The 21582-nt window shown below is 44.8% G+C and overlaps 4 protein-coding genes across 4 annotated transcripts; 2 read left to right on the plus strand and 2 right to left on the minus strand.

The window, feature by feature from the left end:
* Positions 1 to 1262, minus strand: GL218_03162 (Pectinesterase; the record flags this gene model as incomplete). Its single annotated transcript, XM_033579710.1, has 3 exons — positions 1 to 43; positions 96 to 1083; positions 1145 to 1262. The coding sequence occupies 3 exons, from the start codon at positions 1260 to 1262 to the stop codon at positions 1 to 3; spliced, it is 1149 nt and encodes a 382-aa protein (XP_033437569.1).
* A 1098-nt stretch (positions 1263 to 2360) lies between these two features.
* Positions 2361 to 4419, plus strand: GL218_03163 (putative rhamnogalacturonate lyase C; the record flags this gene model as incomplete). The annotated part of the gene is made up of 2 exons (XM_033579711.1): positions 2361 to 3158; positions 3229 to 4419. The coding sequence occupies 2 exons, from the start codon at positions 2361 to 2363 to the stop codon at positions 4417 to 4419; spliced, it is 1989 nt and encodes a 662-aa protein (XP_033437570.1).
* Positions 4420 to 4970: 551 nt separating this feature from the next.
* GL218_03164 (Reticulocyte-binding protein 2 like protein a) lies at positions 4971 to 14106 on the minus strand (the record flags this gene model as incomplete). Its single annotated transcript, XM_033579712.1, has 3 exons — positions 4971 to 5707; positions 12330 to 13197; positions 13273 to 14106. 3 exons carry the CDS (start codon positions 14104 to 14106, stop codon positions 4971 to 4973), a joined length of 2439 nt encoding a protein of 812 aa, XP_033437576.1.
* Positions 14107 to 19945: 5839 nt separating this feature from the next.
* Positions 19946 to 20740, plus strand: GL218_03165 (H/ACA ribonucleoprotein complex subunit 1; the record flags this gene model as incomplete). The annotated part of the gene is made up of 2 exons (XM_033579713.1): positions 19946 to 20024; positions 20106 to 20740. The coding sequence occupies 2 exons, from the start codon at positions 19946 to 19948 to the stop codon at positions 20738 to 20740; spliced, it is 714 nt and encodes a 237-aa protein (XP_033437577.1).
* Between the last annotated feature and the right edge of the window lie 842 nt (positions 20741 to 21582).

Raw genomic sequence — 21582 nt, forward strand, 5'->3', positions numbered from 1 at the left:
CTACGGGCTAAAGGGAGTGATCTTAACATGTGTCATATCAATCCTGCGGCAACCGTTAGTTACAAAACACATGAACACTAAGTTATAGAACTTACCATGATGTCCCCTGAGAAGAGAAAAAGTTGGACAGTCGAAACTGCGCGACATCCGTTTTAGAAAGCTGTCGCGAGAAGGAAGCGCGGGTTTTGGTATCAGCCCCAGGACCATGGTTCTGATACTCGCCAAGCAGAGCCCCATCGGTCCGCGGGTCTGTCTTCGACCAGACAGACCACCCTGCCGGTGCAATTGACTTGTCGAGATATGTCTTAATATACGCAACCCGGGAGTACTGGTTATACGGACGACCTAGGAAGACGGATCCAGCAGCCGCATTCGCCGTCGCGGCAATGGTAGATTGGTCGAAGACGAGACCGCCGGGGGTGCTGGCTGACGCTCGCTTCATCGCCGCGATGTACCCGCCCTTGGTATTGGGTACGATTGTAGAGTTGAGGAAATAAGCCAACCCGGCGCCCCATATGAAATCAACAGATCCCTCGATCAGCGTGTTGTACGCGAATACGCTGGTCCCGGCGTTGGTGTCGAATGTGTCCTGGTTTCCGGTGACTTGGCACCCGTAGAAGGCGGCGCGGCCGTTGTTGCCGATGGCGAAGCCTAGGGACGCGAAGTTACGGGTCTGTCCGAAGACGTTGTTTAGGTTGATGTTGTAGAGCTGGATATCTGAGGCCCGGGAGTACAGGGTTGCGGAGTCGGAGTTGCTCTGGTCGCCTTGGGTGTCGACGCCATAGCTGTTTTGGATAATAACTTGATTGTGCTTGTTAGAGGATGTGTCCTTGGTGTATCCGCGGAAGATGGTGGTGCCGGAGCGGCTGAAGACGATCTGCTCCTTGTAGGTGCCGGGGTAAACGAATACAGTTACGGCCTTCGTGCTTGACACTTTCTGGATGGCGGTGATGGCCGCGCTGAAGGTTGCGTAGACGGTTTTTCCCTTGATGGCAGATTGTGATATAATGTAGTCACCATTGGCAGGCTCCGTGGCGTTCACAGCAGCGGTAATGGCATTCTTAGAAAATCCCTCGATAGGAGCTGCGTAACATTTAGAAAGAATCCTAATAAGAGTCGTTTGTCATATGTTCTGGTTACCTACAGACACTCTCTATCACCGGCTCTATAGATGCCGCATTTGATATGTCGGCGACGAAAGCTAATGAAATAAAGCAGGTGAAGATAAACTCTACTACGAGAGCAGCTCTGGACCCGAGCATTTCGGTGACTCAAGATACTTCTATTGAGATTTGCTTACTAGCTATCAAGTAACGAAGAAGATGGTTGGTGTACGTATAAGACCTCAGGGGTAGCTTTATGTGAGGTCGAGCTATCGAGCAATCTATTATTAGGGCTGAAAACATTTTCATCTATCCAGGTTAGAAGCAAGCTATGATTGATAGGATAAATCGCACTTGAACGATAAAGAGCGGGGTGGCGTGAGTTTCTAATATGAAAGATGCTACATATAGCACTGCTTGTATATAACCAGTGGGTCATTTAAGCTGGAGCTTGTCGACTGTTTCTTTAAGTCGAACCATACAAGTCATGATAGTATCGGTGAGAGGTGTAATTGCTATTAGGATCAGGCAATAGAAAGAGTGAATTGGTCTAGTGTTGAATAACTAACTGCCGAGATAAATTTACATGTTTTCTTCTCATGAACTACCGAGAAAGGTAAACTAATAGTATACGATCCACTCAATCGAATGAGCGTTCATAACTTTAGTTTAGCTTAGAAGAAACACCAGCTCTTCTTGAAGGAATATAAATGAATTTCCCAAGTTATTTGACTAGAAGTATCATTATGATTTAATAAGGCAGGCAATTATGCTTCTTTCTGCGTCTCTCGCCGTCTTCTCTCCGAGAAGTATGTTCACTCTGAATATGTGGAATTATCGCAACTTTAGTTGATCGGACTAATACGACTTGGCGATCAGTTGATATTTCCACTTTGCCAAAAGTACATGACCCCATAAGAGGTTGCGGACCAAGAACCATAGCAATTAACCTATTTCGATCAACCATGTAACAGCGCGCAGCCAATATTCCCCGCATTCTACAATTATACGTATAAATTAGTTCATAATATCTCCGCAGAGATACTATTTCGGTCCAAGAGAGACCGAAATACTCATATTGATATGCAGGTACAGTATTTTAAGGCGGTCTGGACCTCGCAAGAATTGGTGACGATGACCGAACGGTTTATGTAGCGTGACATGGCACTATTGCTACTATATTTTACATGTTCCCCTTCAGTCCTGACACCCGATTTGGCGTGAGATACACTCCGAGTTAAATCTTCCATTGCTAAAATGGTGTCGCTGAAGGCATTAGCCTTCGCCATTCTAGCCTCTCGGGCAAAGGCGCTTCTGGAGGCTACAGAGACTACGAGCCAGTATATCCTACGAAATGATGACTTGTCGGTGGCCGTGAGCAAAAGTAACGGGGCAGTCTCTCAGCTTTCACTGGGAAAACAGGACTTAATAGGTGCGGGAAGTGGGAGAGGGCCATATCTGGATTGTTCTTGTATTCCTAGCGGATTCTGGACCCCAGGTGGCACCGCTCGATTCAAGCTCATAAAGGGTACCGACTCGACCGGAACACCGTATGGCGGTGTTGTGATGAGCGATACATATGCGTCCACCAACCAGACATTAGAGCAGTACTGGTTCTTGCGAGAAGGCGAAACTGGTTTACATATGTTCTCCCGAGTCACTTATTTCAACCAGAAGACGCCTTTCCTCCGAGGACTTGGCGAGCTACGCACGCTCTTCAGGCCGAGCACAAAGTTATGGACTCACCTCTCCGGAAGCGAGGGCAACTGGGCACCGATTCCATCTGCTGATGCTGCTGGGAAAGCCATCACCGTACAGGACGCAACGACTTACCTTGGCAACTCGACGAATGATCCCTATGTGAAGCAATACTCGGATTACTTTACGAAATACACCTTTGCAGAGGTTTGGCGTGATCATGATGTTCATGGACAGTACTCAGATGGATCGACTAGTTCCGACGGAAACACATACGGTGCTTGGCTAGTTCACAACACTAGGGAGACATATTACGGGGGTCCATTGCACTCCGATCTAGTTGTAGACGGTATAGTTGTAAGACTTCCAACTCTTTTTCGATTCAATCCCAATGAGACAGATAACGCTTACACTTTTATCTTTACAGTACAACTACTTGGTGGCTGGTCATCACGGCGCGCCGGTTCCTAACATCACCCATGGCTTTGATCGCACCTGGGGACCGCAGTATTACCATTTCAACAAGGGTGGGCCGAAGACAACCCTCGCTGAACTAAGAGCCGATGCGGCGCAATATGCAAATCCGGAATGGAACAGCGAGTTCTATGATAGCATTGCCCAGTACGTACCCAACTACGCGCCATCATCTAAGCGAACTACGTTCAAGGCGACGATCGAATTGCCTGCAGGCGCAAAGCGGCCCCTTGCTGTTCTCGCCGAAAATAAGCGAGACTTCCAACTGAATGTTTTTGACCAGTCTAGTCTGCAGTACTGGGCAGATATAAATCCTAATACTGGAGTAGTGGAGATCCCTAGAGTGAAAGAAGGCACTTACAGGCTAACTGTGTATGCCGATGGGATCTTTGGGTGGTTCATCCAGGACGACGTCAAAGTCTCAAAATCCGGGAACAGCACTCCGTTCAAGTTTCAATGGAAACCCGAAAGTGCAGGTAAAGAAATCTGGCGAATCGGTATACCGGACAAGTCAGCTGGTGAATACAAGCACGGCTACGCACCAGACACATCAAAGCCTCTGCAGCCCGAGCAATACCGCGTGTACTGGGCAAACTGGGATTTCCCAACCGACTTCCCGGACGGAGTTCGATTCAAGATCGGAGAGAGCAAGGAGGCCGAAGACTTCAATTACATCCACTGGAGTGTCTTCCCCGGAAAATCCAACTTCTTCCGCTCGCAGCCATACTACGAAAACGTGAACAATTGGACCGTCCAGTTCAATCTCACCGGCAATCAGCTAGCTGGCGCTAAGAAGGCGACACTCACGATCGACCTCGCGGGCGTGAAAACGGCTAACGGGAATAGTAAGTGGGCAGATCTTCCAAATGAGAAGTACTCCAATGTACCGTACACCGTAGCCGCAAACGGCCGGGATGTGGAGACGTGGATCATACCGTCGTACCGTAGCGGCTCTTGTGGAGTGCGGAGTAGCGTTGTTTGTCAGAACTTTGGGAAGAAGTTTGAATTTTCGACGGGGTTATTAAAGGAGGGTGTCAATGAGCTTGTCTTGAGTTTACCGTTTAATGCGACGAATACGGAGACGGCTTTGTTGCCGGGGACGATATACTTGCAATATGACGCACTTAGATTCGAGTTGAGTTAGGCTAGTAGTCTTATATGAGCTTATTGTTCAATGGTATACTTGTGAGACATTTTAGTAAAAGATGTGATCATAAAGGGATTCGTTTAATTACCGTATTATTAATATATAGAAAGTCTAGTTCTTAACTCTAAGCACTTACTATAGTATCTTAGTTTAAGCTTGTGTAACTACTTAGGTTAATAATTAGTAGTAGAGTCTAAATATCTGAGTAACTCTAACTACACAGTAAAATTCTCCTAAAAAACAGCAAAATCATTTTTACGTAAGATACGCCACTACGAGCCACCACGCGCCACCACGTACGGCCATTTGAAAAGAATGGCCCGTTCACTTAACCCCATGTATATGTTCCACTTGCATTGTAACCATAAATATGCCTTAAGTTTACTTAAGGTTTTGTGTCAAGAGATTTTTAGTATGTTAGAGGTAAGTTTTGTTAGCCTTACATTTTAGCCTTGCGCTAATTATCTCAGTTTTACGCTAATAGGTTTTAAATTAATAAAATTAATTAAAATTATTATATTATTTTATTATTTAAAATTTTATTAATTTTATTTATTTTTTCTTCTTTTCTTTCCCTCATTCCCCCTGCTTCTCCACCCTCTCCCCTCTTCCTCCCCCCTCCCTCCCCTTCTCTCCCTCCTTCCTCCCTTTTCCTTTTCTCTTCTCCCCTTCCCCCCCTTCTCCCCCCCTCTCTTTCCCTCCTTTCCCTTTTTCCCTTTCTTTCCCCCCTTCCCCCTTTCTCTTCTCCCTTTCTTCCTCCCTCTCTTCTCCTTCTTTTTCCCTCTTTCCTCTCTTTCTTCCTTCTTCTTTTCTTTTTCTCCTTCTTTTCTCTCCTCTTTCTTCTTCTTCTTTTTCTTTCTTTTTTCCCCCCCTTTCTTCCTTCTCTCCCTTTTCTTCCTTCCTCCTTTTCTTCCTTTTCTTCCTTTTTCTTCCTTTTCTTCCTTTTCTTCCTTTTCTTCCTTTTCTTCCTTTTCTTCCTTTTCTTCCTTTTCTTCCTTTTCTTCCTTTTCTTCCTTTTCTTCCTTTTCTTCCTTTTCTTCCTTTTCTTCCTTTTCTTCCTTTTCTTCCTTTTCTTCCTTTTCTTCCTTTTTCCTTTTTTCCTTTTCTTCCTTTTCTTCCTTTTCTTTTCTTTTCTTCTCCTTCCTTTTCTTCCCTTTTGCTCTCCTTCTTTTTCTCCTGCTCTTTCTCTCTCCTCCCCCCCTCCCTTCCCCCTCCCTTCCCTTCCCTCCCCCCTCCCTCCTCCCTCCCTCCTCCCTCTCCTCCCTCTCCTCCCTCCTCCTTTCTCCTCCCCTTTCCCCCCCCTCTCTCTTTCCTTTCTTTTCTTTTCTTCCCTCCTCTCTCTTTCCTTTTTTTCCCCTCTTCTCCTCTCTTTCTTCCTCCCTTTCTCCTCCTCTCCTTTTTCCTTTTTTCCCTCCCTTTTCCCCCTTCCCTTCTTTCCCTCTCCCTTTTTTTCCCTTTTTTTTCTCCTTCTCTCCTCTCTCCTCCCTCCCCTTCCTCCCTTCTTTTCCTCCCTTCCCCTCCTCGCCTTTTTCCCCCTTTCTTCCTTTCTCTCTTTCTCCCTTCTTTCTCTCCTCTTTCTCCTCCCTCCTCTTCCCTTCCTCTTCTCCCCCGTTTTTTTCCCTCCTCCCCCTCCTTTCCCTTCCCTCCCTTCTCCCTTTCTCCCCCTTCTCTCCTTTTCTTCCTCTTTTTTTCTCTTTTCTCTTTCTTTTCTTTCCCTCTCTCTTCTCCTTTTTCTCCTCTTTTTCTTCCTCTTTTTCCTTTTCTTTTTCCCTTTCTCCTTTTCTTTTCTTTCTTTCCTTTCCTTTCCTTTCCTTCTCCTCTCCCCTTTCTCTCTTTTCTTCTCTTCTTTTTCTTTCCTTCTCTCCCTTCCTTCCCTCCCCCTTCTCTCCTTCTCTTTCCTTTCCGTCCTCTCCCCTCCTCTCTCTCTCCTTTCCTCCCTTTCTCTCCCCCTCCCTCTCCTCTTTCTCTCCCTTTTCCCTCCCTTTTCCTTCTTTTCCTCTCCTTGTTCTTTCCCTCCCCTCCTTTTTCTTCTCCTTTCCTCTTGTTTTTTTTTTCTCTTTTCTTTTCTCTTTCTCTTTTTTTCTTTTTTTCTCCTCCTTTTTTCCTTTCTTTCCTCTCCTCCCTTTTCTTTTCCCTCTCTTTTCTTTCCCTCCCTCCTCCCCCCTCCCTCCCCTCCCCCTCTCTCTCTTCCTCCCTTTTTTTCCTTTCCCTCCCGGTTTCCTCCCCTTCCTCCCTTCTTCCCCCGTTCCCCTCCTCTCCTCTCCTCCTCTCCTTTTTTCCTTTCTTCCCTCCCTCCTCCCTCTTTTTTTTTTCCCCCGCCCTTCCCCTCCTTCCCCCTCCCCCCTCCCTTCCTCCCTTGCCTTTTCCCCCCTCCCTTCTTCCCCTCCCCCTCCTCCCCCTCCTCCTTTTTCCTTTCTTCTTTCTCCTCCCTCTCTTCCCCCCCTCTTCTCCCCCCTTCCTCCCCTCCTTCCTCCCTCTCTCCCTCCCTCCCCTTCTCTTCTTCTCTTCTTTTCCTTTCTTTCCCTCCTTTCTTCCTTTTCCTTCCCCTTCTTTCCTCCCCTCTCCCCCCCTCTTCTTCCCCCCTTCCTCTTTTTCCTCCTCTCCCTCCTCCCCCCTCCTTCCCTCCTTTCCTCCTCCTCTCCCCTCCTCTTCCCCCTCCCTCCCTCCTCTCTTTCTCCCCTTTCCCCTTCCTTTTCCTCCTTTCCCCTTCTCCCCCCCCCCTTCCCTCCTCCTCTTCTCTCCCTCCTCTCTTTCCCTTTTTTTTCCCCTCTTTCCTTCCCTTTCGTTCTCTTCTTTCTCCCCTTTTTCTTTCCTCCCCCCTTCTTCCTCTTCTTTCCCTTTCTTTCCCCTTCCTTTCCCCTCGTCCCCTCTTTTCCCCTCTCTTCCTTTCTTTCCCCTCCCCTTTCTTCTTTCTCTTCCCTCCCTTTCCCCTCTCTTCTCCCCCCTTCCTCCCCTCCTTCCTTCCCCCCTCCCCCCTCCTTCCTCTCTCTCTCCCTTCCCCCTCTTTCTCTTCCTCTCTTCTCCCTTCCCTCTTCCCCGTCTCCCTTTTCCCCTCCCCCTCCTCTTCCCCTTCTCTCTTCCCTCTTTCTCTTCCTGTGTTCCCCTCATTCGAAAAGCGGGCTTCGTTTTCCGCCTTTTTTTTATTAACGCCACAGGCGCTATAAAACCCTTAATCCATATATTTATATTTATGGGTTGTAAAAAAAGCGTTCCTTAAATTCTAATCTTAGCCGCTATTTAACATTTTAGCCATACCTAATACACATTTTAAAATTTTAATTAAACTTTTAATAAAACTATATCGATAATAATACGATATATAATAATAACGTTTAAAATACCTTCTATTTTAATAACTCAAGGCTAATTTTTTACTTTCGCTACTTTTTTATCTTTTTTACATACTTATACGGCATTGTGTTATAATATTATAAACCTTAACGTTTAAATAGTTTTAATACGCTATACCCACACGCTTACACCCACACACTACTATACAACCACTTATAACCATGTTTAAAATATTTTCTATTTTAATTATTTAAAACTAATCCTTTACTTTTGTTACTTTCTTATCTTTTTTACATATTTATACGACATTACGTTATAATATCGTAAACCTTAACGTTTAAAAATACGTAATAACTTTAAAACGATATACCCACACATTTACACCTATACATTTATACTTACACAACCACGTTTAAAATACCTTTTATTTTTTCGAAACTATTTATTTAATTACTCGTATTTTTTAACCCTTTTTTTATGTTTATATAATATTGTGTTATAATATTATAAGCTTTAACGTTTATTACGGCTATTTATATAACTAACGTTATAACCGATATTATAATTAATTTCGACCTAAAACGCGTACGTTTTATATATAATAACCTATTTAAATAATAAAATTAATACCTATTTTTTATATAAAGATTTTATTTATTATAAACACATTAAAATAAATATTTTTAATTAATTTTTTTAATTAATTTAATTATTACTATACCAAATAAAAAAAAAATATTTAAATTTACCTTAAATTAGAAATTAAAAAATAGTTTAAAAAAGTATACCAAGGTATAATTAGTTAGGAAAAAATATGGTTAAAAAGGTACTTCCCCTCAAACCATTTCCAATTTTTAATCTAAGTTCGTTAAAATAAATTAAATATATAATTTTTTTAAAATATTTTTTTTAAAATTTTAAAAATATATATTAATATTTTAATATTAATATAATTATAATTTAATATTTTAAATAAATTATTATAATTAATTTAAATTATATTAACATTTATTTATTTATATTTTTTATTATATCTTAATATTATTATTTTAAAATTAACCTTTTTTCTTTTATTTTTTACTTTTTCTTTCTTAATTTATTTCTATCACCCTTTTCTTTTTTTCTCCTTTCCCCTCCTTCCTCTCTGTCTTTCTTTCTCTCCCCTCCCTTCCCCTTTTTCCCCTTTTTTTCTCTTCTCCCTCTTCCCCCCTCCCTCTTCCCCCCTCCTCCTCTTCCTTCTCTTCTCCCTCCTTTTTTTCCCCTCTTTTCTCTCCCCTTTTCCCTTCCTCCCTTCCCCCCCCCCTTTTTCTTTTCCCTTCTTTTTTTCCCTCCCCTTTCTTTCCCTTTCCCCTCTCTCTTTTTCTCTTTTCTTTTCCCCTCCTCCTCCCTCTCTCTCTTCCTCCCTTTCCCCCTTTTTCCCTCCTTTTCTCTTTTTCTTCCCTCCCTTCCTCCTCCCCTCCCCTTCTCCCCTCTCTTTTTCCCTTCTCTTTCTCCCCTTCTTTCTCTTTTTTCCTCTTCCCCTCTCCCCCCCTCCTCCTTCTTCCCCCTTCCCCCTTCCCCCTTCCCCTTTTCCTTCTCTTCCCTTCTCTTCCTTTCCCTCCCCTTTCTTCTCTCTTTCTCTTCCCCTCCTTTCTCTCCCCTTCTCCCTCTCCCTTTCTTTCCTCTTCCTCCCCCTCCCCCCCTCTCTTTTCTTTTTCCTCCTCTTTTTCCTTCCTCTTTTCCTTCCTTTTCTTTTTCCCTCTTCTTTCCCCCCTTTCTTTTTCCTTTCTTCTCTTTCCCTCCCTCTCTCTCCTTCCACCCCCCTCTTCCCCCCCCTCTTCTTCCCCTCCCCCTCCCCCTCTTCTTCCCTCCCTCCTCTCCCTCTCTCCTCCTTTTTTTTTCCCTCTCTCCTCCTCTCTTTCTCCCCCCCTTCCCCTCCTCCTCCTCCTCCCTCTTCTCTCCCCCCCCTTTTCCCTCTTCCCTTTTCCCTTCTTTTCCTTTTCTTTCTTCTTCTCTCCCCTCTTTTCTCCTTTCCCCTTCCTCTTTCTCCCTTTCTTCCTGTTCTCCCCCCTCTCTCCTTCCCTCTCCTCCCTCCCCCCTCTTCCTTTCTTCCTTTCTCCTTTTCTTCTTTCTTTCCTTTCTTTTTTCCCCTCTTTTTTTTCCTTTTTCTCCTCTTCCCCCCCCTTTCTTCCTTTGTCCCTTCCGGCTTGTGTCGCCCCTTGGGGTGGCCTCCCGTTTTCCCCCCCCCTCCTTTTTCCTCTCTTTTTTTCCCCTTTCCTCTCCCTGCCCCTCCCCTGTCTCCCCTTCCTCCCCCCCTTCCCGTCTTTCCTCCCCTCCTTCTTTTTCTTTCTTTTTTTTCCTTTTTTTCTCCTTCTTCCTCTTTTTTCCCCCCTCCCTCCCCCTCCCTCCCCTCCCTCCCTCCCTCCCCTCCCTCCCCTCCCTCCCTCCCTCCCCTCCCCCCTCCCTCCCCCCTCCCCTCCCTCCCCTCCCTCCCCTCCCTCCCCCCCTCCCCTCCCTCCCCTCCTCCCCTCCCTCCCCTCCCTCCCCTCCTCCTCCCTCCCTCCCTCCCCTCCCTCCCCTCCCTCCCTCCCTCCCCTCCCTCCCCTCCCTCCCCTCCCTCCCCTCCCTCCCCTCCTCCCTCCCTCCCCTCCCTCCCCTCCTCCCCTCCCTCCCCTCCCTCCCCTCCCTCCCCTCCCTCCCCTCCCTCCCCTCCCTCCCCTCCCTCCCCTCCCTCCCCTCCCCCCCTCCCTCCCCTCCTCCCTCCCTCCCTCCCTCCCTCCCCTCTTCCGTCCTCTCCTTCCTCCCTTTTCTTTTTCTTTCTTTTTCTTTCTTTTCTTTCTTTTTCTTTCTTTTTCTTTCTTTTTCTTTCTTTTTCTTTTTTTCTTTCTTTTTCTTCTCTCCTCTCCTCTCCCTCTCCCTCTCTTCCCTTTCTCTCCTCTTTTCCCCCTTTCTCTCTTTTCTGTCTTCTTTTTTCTTCTTTTTTCTTTTTATATTTTATTNTTCAATCTCTACCTAGTTTATAGCTTCAGCATTTTTCATAACTACACGCCGCAGTACCAAACAGAGCAAGCAAAATAATAAACACCCGATGCACGAGCCTTATAAGGTTAGGTACCTAGGTACGCAGCGCAGCATACATGTAAATTCCAACGAGCAAGTAAACCTCATATACCGTAGCAACAAAAGCACTGTTAATCTATTCCGCCATCTACTACAATTTAGCTCAACTGATCATCTCTCAAATTTACCATCTACCATCTATTTATTGGATATACTTCACCATATATATACATTCGCATCTATCTCGGGATAATGTTTGAGCTATTTAGCAACTTCGCAACTACTATATGACTGACCATTTTGTCATTTTGACCAACTTTTCTTTTTCTTTTTTTCGTCTTTATCTCAAGCCTATTTTTCTTTTTCGACTTTATCTATCTATAAATAGTTCGCCATTCTACTTCTTGGCTCAACTACTACCTAACTACCACTTATAGTTATGTATAAAAATGCTTACCTAACTTTGAGCCTCATTGCTGGGCATAAGCACCCATTTTTACTTCAACCTCGTCACAGATGCCGCGATACCCGGTACCGCCGTCCACTCCATTTAACTACCTCCTAATGCCCCTACTGGTAGCAAACATACCTAAATCATAAAATAAATAAATAAATGCAAAGCAACATGACCTATCATTTAAATACTTACTTACCTAACCTACCTACCTACCTATAAATCACCCCAACCTCGGACCCCCATCCGGCACCTCAACCCATCCTGTGCGACGAACCCCACCCCCCCGGAGCCGCATCAAGGGCCTATTTGCTGTAAGAGAACACAACAAACGCTCTTATCTACCTACAGCGATAGGCGTCTCGACTTGCTTTATCCTTGCATATGTTCGCCGGGTCCTTACATGACGAATTTTCCATCTATCATGTCTCTCAACCTATGGACCTAACTTATATAAACCCGGACGCGGCGCCGGGAATTATTACTCAAGACCTTCCTATTCGTAATCCATAACCTATAAATTCTCCTCGCTTAGACCTCCCCTTTCTTAAACCTCCAATCATGCCACCGACGCCCCCTACATAAATCCACCCCTGCGAGCGAACGCAACAAGGTTTAGGAATGGGGTCCGACAGCTCGGGACGCGCGTACCACCAACATTTAAATACTTTATATACTCTTCTTTTCACCGAGCGGGATTTTTAAAAAAAGGGCTACTGAAAAACACACATTTCTTACAATGTTATTTTACTTATTTAATCCGCGGCGTGACCAAGATGACCTAACCTATCTCCTAGGTAGGTAGTCAGTCATCTATATACAAGAGGAACGCATGCATGCGAAGATTTCACGATATTTCTACGCCTTCCCGTCCTCTCATGAGACCTCCCGTATGTATAAAACTCCCAAATGCAGCGCATCATCAATTCAATTCCCATTTACGACGACCAGCTCCCCTTAAAACGTCTCATAGTACAGTATGGAACAGGCCGGTCTCGTTTCGTATGCAAGAACCCAGGAACGCCACGCAAAATGTCATGGAACATCAGGTGAGGAAATATTACCACCGCTAGATTTGACCTTTTTTCGATTCCTCGTTGAAACTTCTACTACCGTCCCATACCACCCTCGGCTTTGAAGTCCGGACACATCAGATCCCACGGCTTCTTCTGGTTTTTTGCGGTGCAGACCGCTTCGTTCGCGAATGCTCGCCATCGATCTAGAAGATCGCTCTTATTGATACCATCCTTCTGGGTAAAGAAGCTAAAATGGCCTACTACGGAGCGGGTGTCGATTACGAATGGCCGTCCAATGCGTCTAGGAATATCCGCAGTGATATCTTGCTCGTCATCGTCGGCAATGGGTAGTTGATCCCTGATATCGGAACCCCATACGGCGCAGAAGTTCAAGTTGTATCGGTTGTACCCGGTATCATATGTCTGCTCACCACCGGGGCCGTCCCCGTTAGGGAAGACTACTGCGGAAGCATTGGGTCCCAAAGCGCTTTCCGGGTATCGGATATTTCGGCCGAAGAAATAGCGTTGCATCTTATTCTGCTCAAGATTGTACAAGAGAGAATATTGTTGCTGCGCGCCGATAGCCCACGACTTCCACGCCAAACCGAATGCAATTGGGTCGGAACCACGGTTCTGGTCGTATTTTCCCATGGGTGTTTTCAGTAGGTCATAGTGGTCGTCAGATATAAGGAGCCAAGGGTGGCCGCGGTACGACGGTTCCATGTCCATGATCTTATATTCGTCCACCAGTTGGTCTTTAGGATATTTCTTCTTTTCGGAAGCGCGCCACGTCTCCGCAGCATGAAACGAAGGCTTGCTGCTCGGGTCCGGGAGAAAGGGGTGGATCGCACCGTAGTGATATTGCTCCATTCCCGTGACGGGACTGTTAACTAGGTTTGACGAGATGGCATACGGATGAGGTAGGGCAATGCGAGTATGGACAAGTTGAGGGATGGCGTCGGGGTGGATATAAACCTGCATAATTAGGTCAGTCAACAAACTCGTCTCAGTCTCCTGATACCATCCAGCTGGATGGAAGGGTTTACTCACAATATCGTCATCTATTTTGACATAGATAGTTTTGTCCTCGACGGCGTAAGTCCACATGCACTTATATTTTTCGCCTTCACATTTTCCCTTGCCGACAATCTTATAACCGGGAGTCTTTTGGACAAGATCTTCTATCCAGCTAACATCGTCTTTTTCCTTGGTGTGGGCCATAAACCACACCTCGTCAAAGTAGCCGCCATTCGATGCCAGATTCTGCTGGAGGTAACAATCCAAGAGGTCCACATATCTCTTACGGCCATAAAAGACCATACCGATGACTTTGATACCCGCTGGTTTTTTCCATCCACCTTTAGGAGCAATGCTATCTATCTTGATCTTGTTGGCTCGGCTAGCTCCCTTGGGTTCGTATCGGCCATCTTCGCCCACGGGCCATGTGGTGCAATATTTGTCGTTGGCCTCGAGTTTTGGTGGTTTGTATGCAGGTGTTGAACTCTCGGTGGGCTTTGCGGCTTTTGTAGAGGATGCGATAGTACTTGTTGGGGTTCCGGGAGACACGTCGACGTCTGTCTGATGCTGGGTAGGTATTGTCGGGGAATAGGGGTTAAAGATGAACAGCGTGATGAGTAAGGATACGACAATGGCGAAGACGTAGTATTTAGGGCTGAATTTGCGACAAGGCGCCCAGATAGGTAACGTGAACGACTGGATACGGCGCCATAAAGGATTCTGTTCTATCCGACGTCTACGGCGTGATGACTGATTTTGGTGACTGTTTTCGGGTTCGTCGTAGTCAAATTCTTCGCTCGATGGTGACTGACTCTCCTTAGAAAGTAGCTGAGCTTGGGACTCGACATCCTCTTCTCGTTGCTTCATTTTGATCTTGCGACTCGTGCAAAACGCGCTCAAGAATATCGAGATATTCGTATTGCCAAGATAAAATGTTGATAGGATTATGCACCTCGATCCTATAAGTCTACAGGTTTATGTAGATGTGATAGGATACTTAACGCCGATACATATAGGCGCTTCTATCAAAGTCAAGTCCACAACGACGACTGCGGCGACAATGATGTTGACGAAGGGGTCATATTATGGAAAAGGAAATTAAAAAAACGATAGACTAGGGTATGAAGGAAAGGGGAGGGGAGAGAGAAAAGAAAAGATGGCGACAATTCAGGCAGTTAATAATTATTTTCCGTTATTAGAATGCGTAGGACTTCGTTGGCGCAATCTACACGGTACCTAAGCTGCTATGGTAAAATATTCCTTCGTATGCATGGGCTGGTTATGGACTTTGCATGGGCAAAATACAAAATGGGCGAAAGGTTGAGGTGGCTTAGGCAGTTTACGGGATACTACTTTACGAAGTGTTGCTAAGTGTTGCTTAGCTGCTTCTAAAGTAAATTTATTTAAGTTAGGGGATCCTTAAGCAGCTCACAGTTCTTTCCTTTCCCACGAGTAACTCTAACCACACAGTAAAATTCTCCTAAAAAAACAGCAAAATCATTTTCACGTGAGATACGCCACTACGAGCCACCACACGCCACCACGCACGGCCATTTGAAAAGAATGGCCCGTTTACCTAACCCCATGTATATATTCCACTTGCATTGTAACCATAATATTTTAAACATAAATTTTTTTATATTTTATTTAAAGTTTCATATAATAAAATCCCCTCTATCTTCTTTTTTCCCCTCCCCTTCCCCTCTTTCCCCCTTGTTTTTCTTTTTCTTTCTTTTTCTTTCTTTTTTTTTCCATTTTTTTTATCTTTCTTCCCTTTTTCCCCCCTCCCTCCTACTCCCTCCCCTCCCTCCCTCCCCTCCCTCCCCTCACCTCCCTCTTCTCTCCTCTCCTTCCTCTTTTCTTTTTCTTCTTTTTCTTTCTTTTTCTTTCTTTTTCTTTCTTTTTCTTTCTTTTTTCTTTCTTTTTCTTTCTTTTTCTTTCTTTTTCTTTCTTTTTCTTTCTTTTTCTTTCTTTTCTTTTTTTTCTTTCTTTTTTTCTTTTTTTCTTCTCTCCTCTCCTCTCCCTCTCCCTCTCTTCCCTTTCTTTCCCCTTTTTCCCTTTTCTCTCTTTTCTGTCTTCTTTTTTCTTCTTTTCTTTCTGTTTTCTTTTCTTTTTCTTTCTCTTTTTTTTCCCTTTTCCCCCCCTTCCCCTTCTGCCCCTCTCTTTGGTTACAATGCAAGTGGAGCATAAGCATGGGGTTAAGTAAACCAGCCATTTTTTAAATGGCCGTGCATGGTGGTTTGTGGTGGCTTGTGGTGGCTTATAGTGGCTTTTCTCACGTGATTGATTTTGCTGTTTTTTTAGGAGAATTTTACTGTGTGGTTAGAGTTACTCCTTTCCCACATCATTAGTGTAAAGTACCCACCTCATCATTATTACATGGATACCATACCAGGTTTTGGTGGATCGAATAAACAGTTCAATAACCGTTTACTTTTTTGACCCATATTTATACTGTTTATTTCATTTCAATATTTAAGATCAAAAATGTTAGCCATTCTTAGCGTTTACCACTATTTTAATATCAAATAATATCTAAACGTTTAAATTTTTTTCAACGTTTGACTTTTTAAATATTTAGCCTTTCAAATATTCAATATGCCTTCAAATATTTAAGCATTTATACCTACTCCCGTCGTTCCCGTCGTTCCCGTCGGTCTAAAGGCCTTTATCAAGGCCATACAAAACAAGGTCTAATTTAAATCAAGGTTGTACAGACAAGTCTGAGGCAATATACAGGTATACAGGTCTATATAAAGGGCCCTCCCTCCCTTCCCATTCATCTTTTTTCTTTTAAGTCTTCAACTTCTTGACCAACCAACTAGCTAGTCAACCAGTCAGTCAGTCAGTCAGTCAGTCAGTCAGTCCCCTGACCTTCTAATACCTTAGCTAATTAGATATATAACCAGTCTCCTAGCCAGTCTCCTAGCCAGTCTCCTAGCCAATCTCTTATATAGTCCTTTAGATAGATAGTCCCTTAAATAGTCTTATATAATCAATCTTTCAACTGATAATTGTATTCGTAATCTATTGACTGACTGACTGACTGACTGCCTGCCTGCTCCCGTATCTATATGATATACGTACCTACCTAATTTATACCTTCCCGTCGCTCCCGTCGCTCCCGTGGCCTTCCCGTGGCCTTCCCGTGGATTTTGTAGCTCTTTCTATAAACGCTATAACGTTTGAAAGTAAGTGAAACGTTTGGGAATATAAATAGCTATATACATAAATATTCCAATCACTTTCAAACGTTGAAAATAACTTCAATAGATATAAAATCTTATTCGTCGTTCACTTAAGTCTCGATTTTCAAACGTTTAAATATGCAAATGGTGAAATAACGGTAAAATAACGGTTTATTCGATCCACCAAAACCTGGTATGGTACTATTACATGGACCCTGTTATATACATGGGTACAGGGTTATTGCTGCTACGTTGTAAATGTATATCTTTATTATCTTAACGTTATGTAATCTGAAAATCCCATTCTATTTCTCCATCTAACTTATGCCGATCTCTGCGTGGACACACGGCACATATAATTCCACTGATACCAGATCTACGGGCGTTACTACGATTTCGTATACAGTCATACAATTATTCAGCATCCTCATCCTCATTCTCATTCTCATATTTGTCTTCATGAATACTACCATTTATCATCCCAGTCTAGACCACCACGTCCAGACCACATCCTAAAGAATCACCGGCTTGAGAATAGTTCGATTTATTTCAGCAGTTCGTATAGCTATAGCCTATCATCTGTCTTCAAACCCCCCCAATTGACCATTAATAAATCACATTGAACAAGGCGAACACGATTCTGACTGCATAGCACCTCGACACACGCATATCTACTAGGGTGAGTTACACTAGGGTCTGACGACCATCCGCATTTGTCGATTCAGCTGCACGACGCTTGGTACAATTTAGAGCAAATATCCGGGTTTGCTCGGATACCACATATCAGGAACGACCCCAATATGCGAGCTACGATGTAACTAATTTATTCTAACTTCAAGCTAGACTTACTAGAATAACTAATTCATCCTCTAAGAAAATCACTATTAATATACTAGTTTTTTTTTTTAATTTGAGTTTCTAGACCGCGCTGTTTAAATCTTTACATCCTGCCACTGTGATCGGCTCTGATCAGCAATTAAAAGGAGCAAGCGGTGTTGATCGCGGATTAAAGCCTCTTCCAACAATGTCGATGCCTAAAGCGCGATGGGGGGCTATGTTAGCTTCGACCGCATCGACGGACACTTTGACCGCAATCCCGCAAGCATTGACACGTGCGGCCGCATAATTTATCTCGTCAGCTTTTGTGCATGGGGGAGTAGGAAAGCGAAAAATACGATTCGGCCACCTCACTCGTGTTGAAGTAGAAGCTTCTGTGCCGCACATGGACAGTCCTGCCGAAATGGACTCATAAGCATCTGACGCCAGATCAGATGCCGGTCTAGAACATCAAATTAAGGATTACATGTGCCAAGCCTACTGAAGAACGCCGAGAAAAAAAAAAGATAATCAATCTTTAGACCAACCTTGCTAAAGGTACGGTAGCTCCCGATAAGCTGGTCGTGTCTTAGAAAGGCCAGCCTTATGCTTATTACCGTATTCGACGGAATTACTCAATTAAATGCGAGGCATCTGTCGGAGCCAAGACAGTTTGAACTTTACAAGTCGGCTTTTGAAAAAATAGGGGTTCTAAAGCCGACGTGCGCTGTCCAATTGACAAACAGACCCTATCTACATAACACAAACCGCCATGCAATCCTTAGGAATACCTGCGACCCGCCTAATTTTCTAATATTGGTTCAGACTTGCGAGGGTTTTATAGCCTATGCAAATGTTGTCAGATTGCTTTTACTATGTATAACTTAGATTATACAGGTCTATAACCAACACCCCAACAATCGGCGATATACCTAGACAATGTAATGTTAAGGCCATGTTCTTTATAATTATCCTGGGAAAGTCGTCCTGGTTTAGGCCTATAGGATCCTAAACGGTAGACGTTATACTAGATCAATAGGCTATCTAGCTATCTTGTCAGTCCTCCTGTAATAAGGCTAGCAGTCCGCCAAGTTTTGCCCTAACGTACCTAGAGGGAGAATATGTATCGCCTTATGCACAGACCATAATAATCCATATGCGTTCTCGCTATAGCAATACAAGGCTCGTTCCACAGCTCATCCCGGCTTACCATGATGCTAAGACCACTATCCTAGCACGACACCAGGGACAGGGACACCTACGTTGGGGGCCGATCTCGACTCGACTCGCACGTACATATGAGATTTCCACTTTTCCGGCTTTGCACTTGCAGAAAGGAATGGCAACGTGACTTGGCAAATCCCAAATTCCATCCCGCATCCTCAGATTGTTCCACGACGTCATGGCGATTTCATGAGAGCGCCGACGATCTCGACTGATTCCATCATAGGAAGATTTAGGGTGATTACTGATGACGATATACGATTTAGTCGGATTTCTTCGAGTTGACAACCTGACAGCTAACATCATCTGAAGTCAAACAGCTCTTGTGATACTAAGTATAGCCGGTTTTTACTAGCTACCTCTTGATATAGGTATTGCCAGTTGCTCATTCAAAGTCAGAGTCAGTTAACTAATGTCACCAGCAAAAGCTTACGGGTAAGAACATAGATCGTGGTTACAATGGCTTTTGCGTCTTGTTTTGTTTGACACAATGCTGAGCTATGATTATTACAGGATGACAAATCTACTTGTCCTTTGATATAACCCTAGGCTGTGGTGTCAATGGCCTTCTAGTTGGTCAAATCCCGAAGTAACACAGCAATGGACCAGTCAGGAGACTGTTAGCAATGGCTCGCATCGAGGGTCTATCTCGTGGGTCACAAATACCCCGTGAAGGAACCGGTTAGTTTCAAGATTTTATAATTTAAAGACATCTCTGTGTTTCTGTGCATCTAAAAGTTGTTAGTTGAGTAACACAACTTGAGTTACGCCGGATAAGGCCTCCGGGTTGCTTCTGCAAGATTGGGTTAGACATAATTATTCGTCAAAAAGCTTGATAATACGGTCCGATGAGGAAGCACAACAAATCTTTTGACATAGCCCCCGTAGATAACAAACCAGAACGATAATCAGCTCAGTACTAAAATCGGGCGTGTTATTCTTGAAGGGATTCCCCTCGTTGCTGTAGGACAAGGACAGGTTTAGCAGGTTTGAGTAGTTTTCACCCGCTCCTATTGGCTTGATATTGGAAACAAGCCGTTTCGAGCAAAATTAGAGGAGGACGGGTGTTTGACAAGCAATCTAGTCTAGACCGTCTGTCTGTGTGAGTCTGCAAATGTACGAATTACATTATCTGTGATGGTGTAAGTAAAATGTACTACATACCAAATTGAACCAAATTGAAGCTCAGCTAAAAGGGTGGGTGCTACCTAATTACCTAATCCAGGTAACAATTCTTATCAGCCACTATCGATAACACCTTTATCCATCCGGGCACGTTTTTCCGCCCGAGAAAAAAAAGTGCAGGTAGGAACTTTAGCTCCAGCAAAATTATTATTCGAGGTTTTGAAGCTTCAATCAAAAAAACCTTGAACTTTTCGACAAATTTGCCAATTCGCGAAAACGCGATCGTCAATCAACCCCGAAAAAAAAGCTACATAGCCCGCAGAGGCCAATTGACCTCGTAGCCACACGTCACTATGTCGAGAGGAGCGCCGCGCGGACGGGGCGGCTTCGGAGGTGGTTTCGGTGGAGGTCGCGGAGGAGGTGGTCGAGGCGGTACGTGTTACTCTTCATTCTTATCTTCACTCGTATAGCTTCAATTATAAGCTAACGAATTCCCCTTTTTGAAATAAATAGGCCGCGGCGGCTTCGGACAGCGAGACTTCGGCCCGCCGGACCAGATCCTAGAGATGGGCAGCTTCCTGCACGCGTGCGAGGGGGAAATGGTATGCGAGAGCATCAACCCCAAGGTGCCGCACTTCAACGCGCAGATCTTCCTCGAGAACAAGACCGCCGTCGGCAAGGTCGACGAGGTCCTCGGCCCCATCAACCAGGTCTACTTCACCATCAAGCCCACCGAGGGCATCCAGGCTACCTCCTTCAAGCCCGGCGACAAGTTCTTCATCGGCTCCGAGAAGCTCCTCCCCCTGGAGAAGTTCCTCCCTAGGCCTAAGCCCCCGCCTGGCGCGCCCAAGGTCAAGAAGCCTAGCCGCGGAGGCGGTCGTGGCGGGTTCGGTGGCGGACGTGGTGGCCCGATAAGAGGCGGTGGACGGGGTGGATTTGGTGGCGGAAGAGGGGGCCCGTCGAGAGGTGGTCGTGGTGGCTTTGGAGGCGGTGGCTTCGGCGGCGGCCGGGGAGGCGGTGGTGGTCGTGGAGGTAGCGGTGGATTCAGCCGAGGCGGCAGTGGTGGTGGTGGCTTTGGCGGCAATGGCGGTGGTAGGGGACGGGGCGGTTTCAGCCGAGGAGGAGGAGGAGGAGGAAGTCGATACTAAAAGCTGGGAGCGAGATAGATATACCCACCCCCTTTCTTCGATTTTCTTCTCCTGGCGGACCCGTGGTGGTAGTAGTAGTGGTGGGCCCGCTCTCATTCAAATGTTCTCACGCGGTACGGGAATGGCGTTACGAGGAAAGTTCTGATTAATTTTAAAAAATGTCCTGTCCTTTTTTTTTTTTACTTTTTCCCGCACTTGCTTGCATATGGGTGGGAGGTATATACCTAGGTATCCTAAGGTAAATAAACAAATGAACGAACGAACAAATGAAAGAATGAATGAAAAGTTCTACTGGTCTAGCTGGGATATCTAACGGTTGGCTGTAAACATACAGGTGTTTACCTAGGTAGGTATATGTATTACGTGAACGAGGTTGGATTTCTATTACTGTGTATTATTCTATTAGTTGGTATTATTGATTGGTTGCTCGAACGAATAAATTGTAAAGTGTTAAACTATGAAAGCTCTAACCTACTTCATAATCTCAAGATAACTATCAGCTAGGTTAGTTACTTGGGCATATACATCGAATTCGAACTATTTCAAGTGCCTAACCTTAGGTACTAAGTAAGGAGTAGGTGGTTCTCTATTCGAACAACGACGAGTTTGATGGGAGTGAGGGGAGGGAGGAAAGGGGGCTTAAAGACATGAGTAGGTACCTAATACGAAGACATAGACGTAGATAGATATATGTTGTAGTTCTAGGGGAGATTAAGCATATATGGCTAGGATAGATCATGATAGCTTCAATTTACCAGTTTGGAACTATAATATTTTAGTACAAGTCTATAGATGGCGAGTGACCATATCGGTTTTTATGTCAAACGCAAGAGCTGGCCTGG

The sequence above is a fragment of the Daldinia childiae genome, assembly GCF_008694065.1.
Source record: "Daldinia childiae strain JS-1345 chromosome Unknown Scaffold3, whole genome shotgun sequence".
In the NCBI taxonomy this organism is placed as follows: Eukaryota; Fungi; Ascomycota; class Sordariomycetes; order Xylariales; family Hypoxylaceae; genus Daldinia; species Daldinia childiae.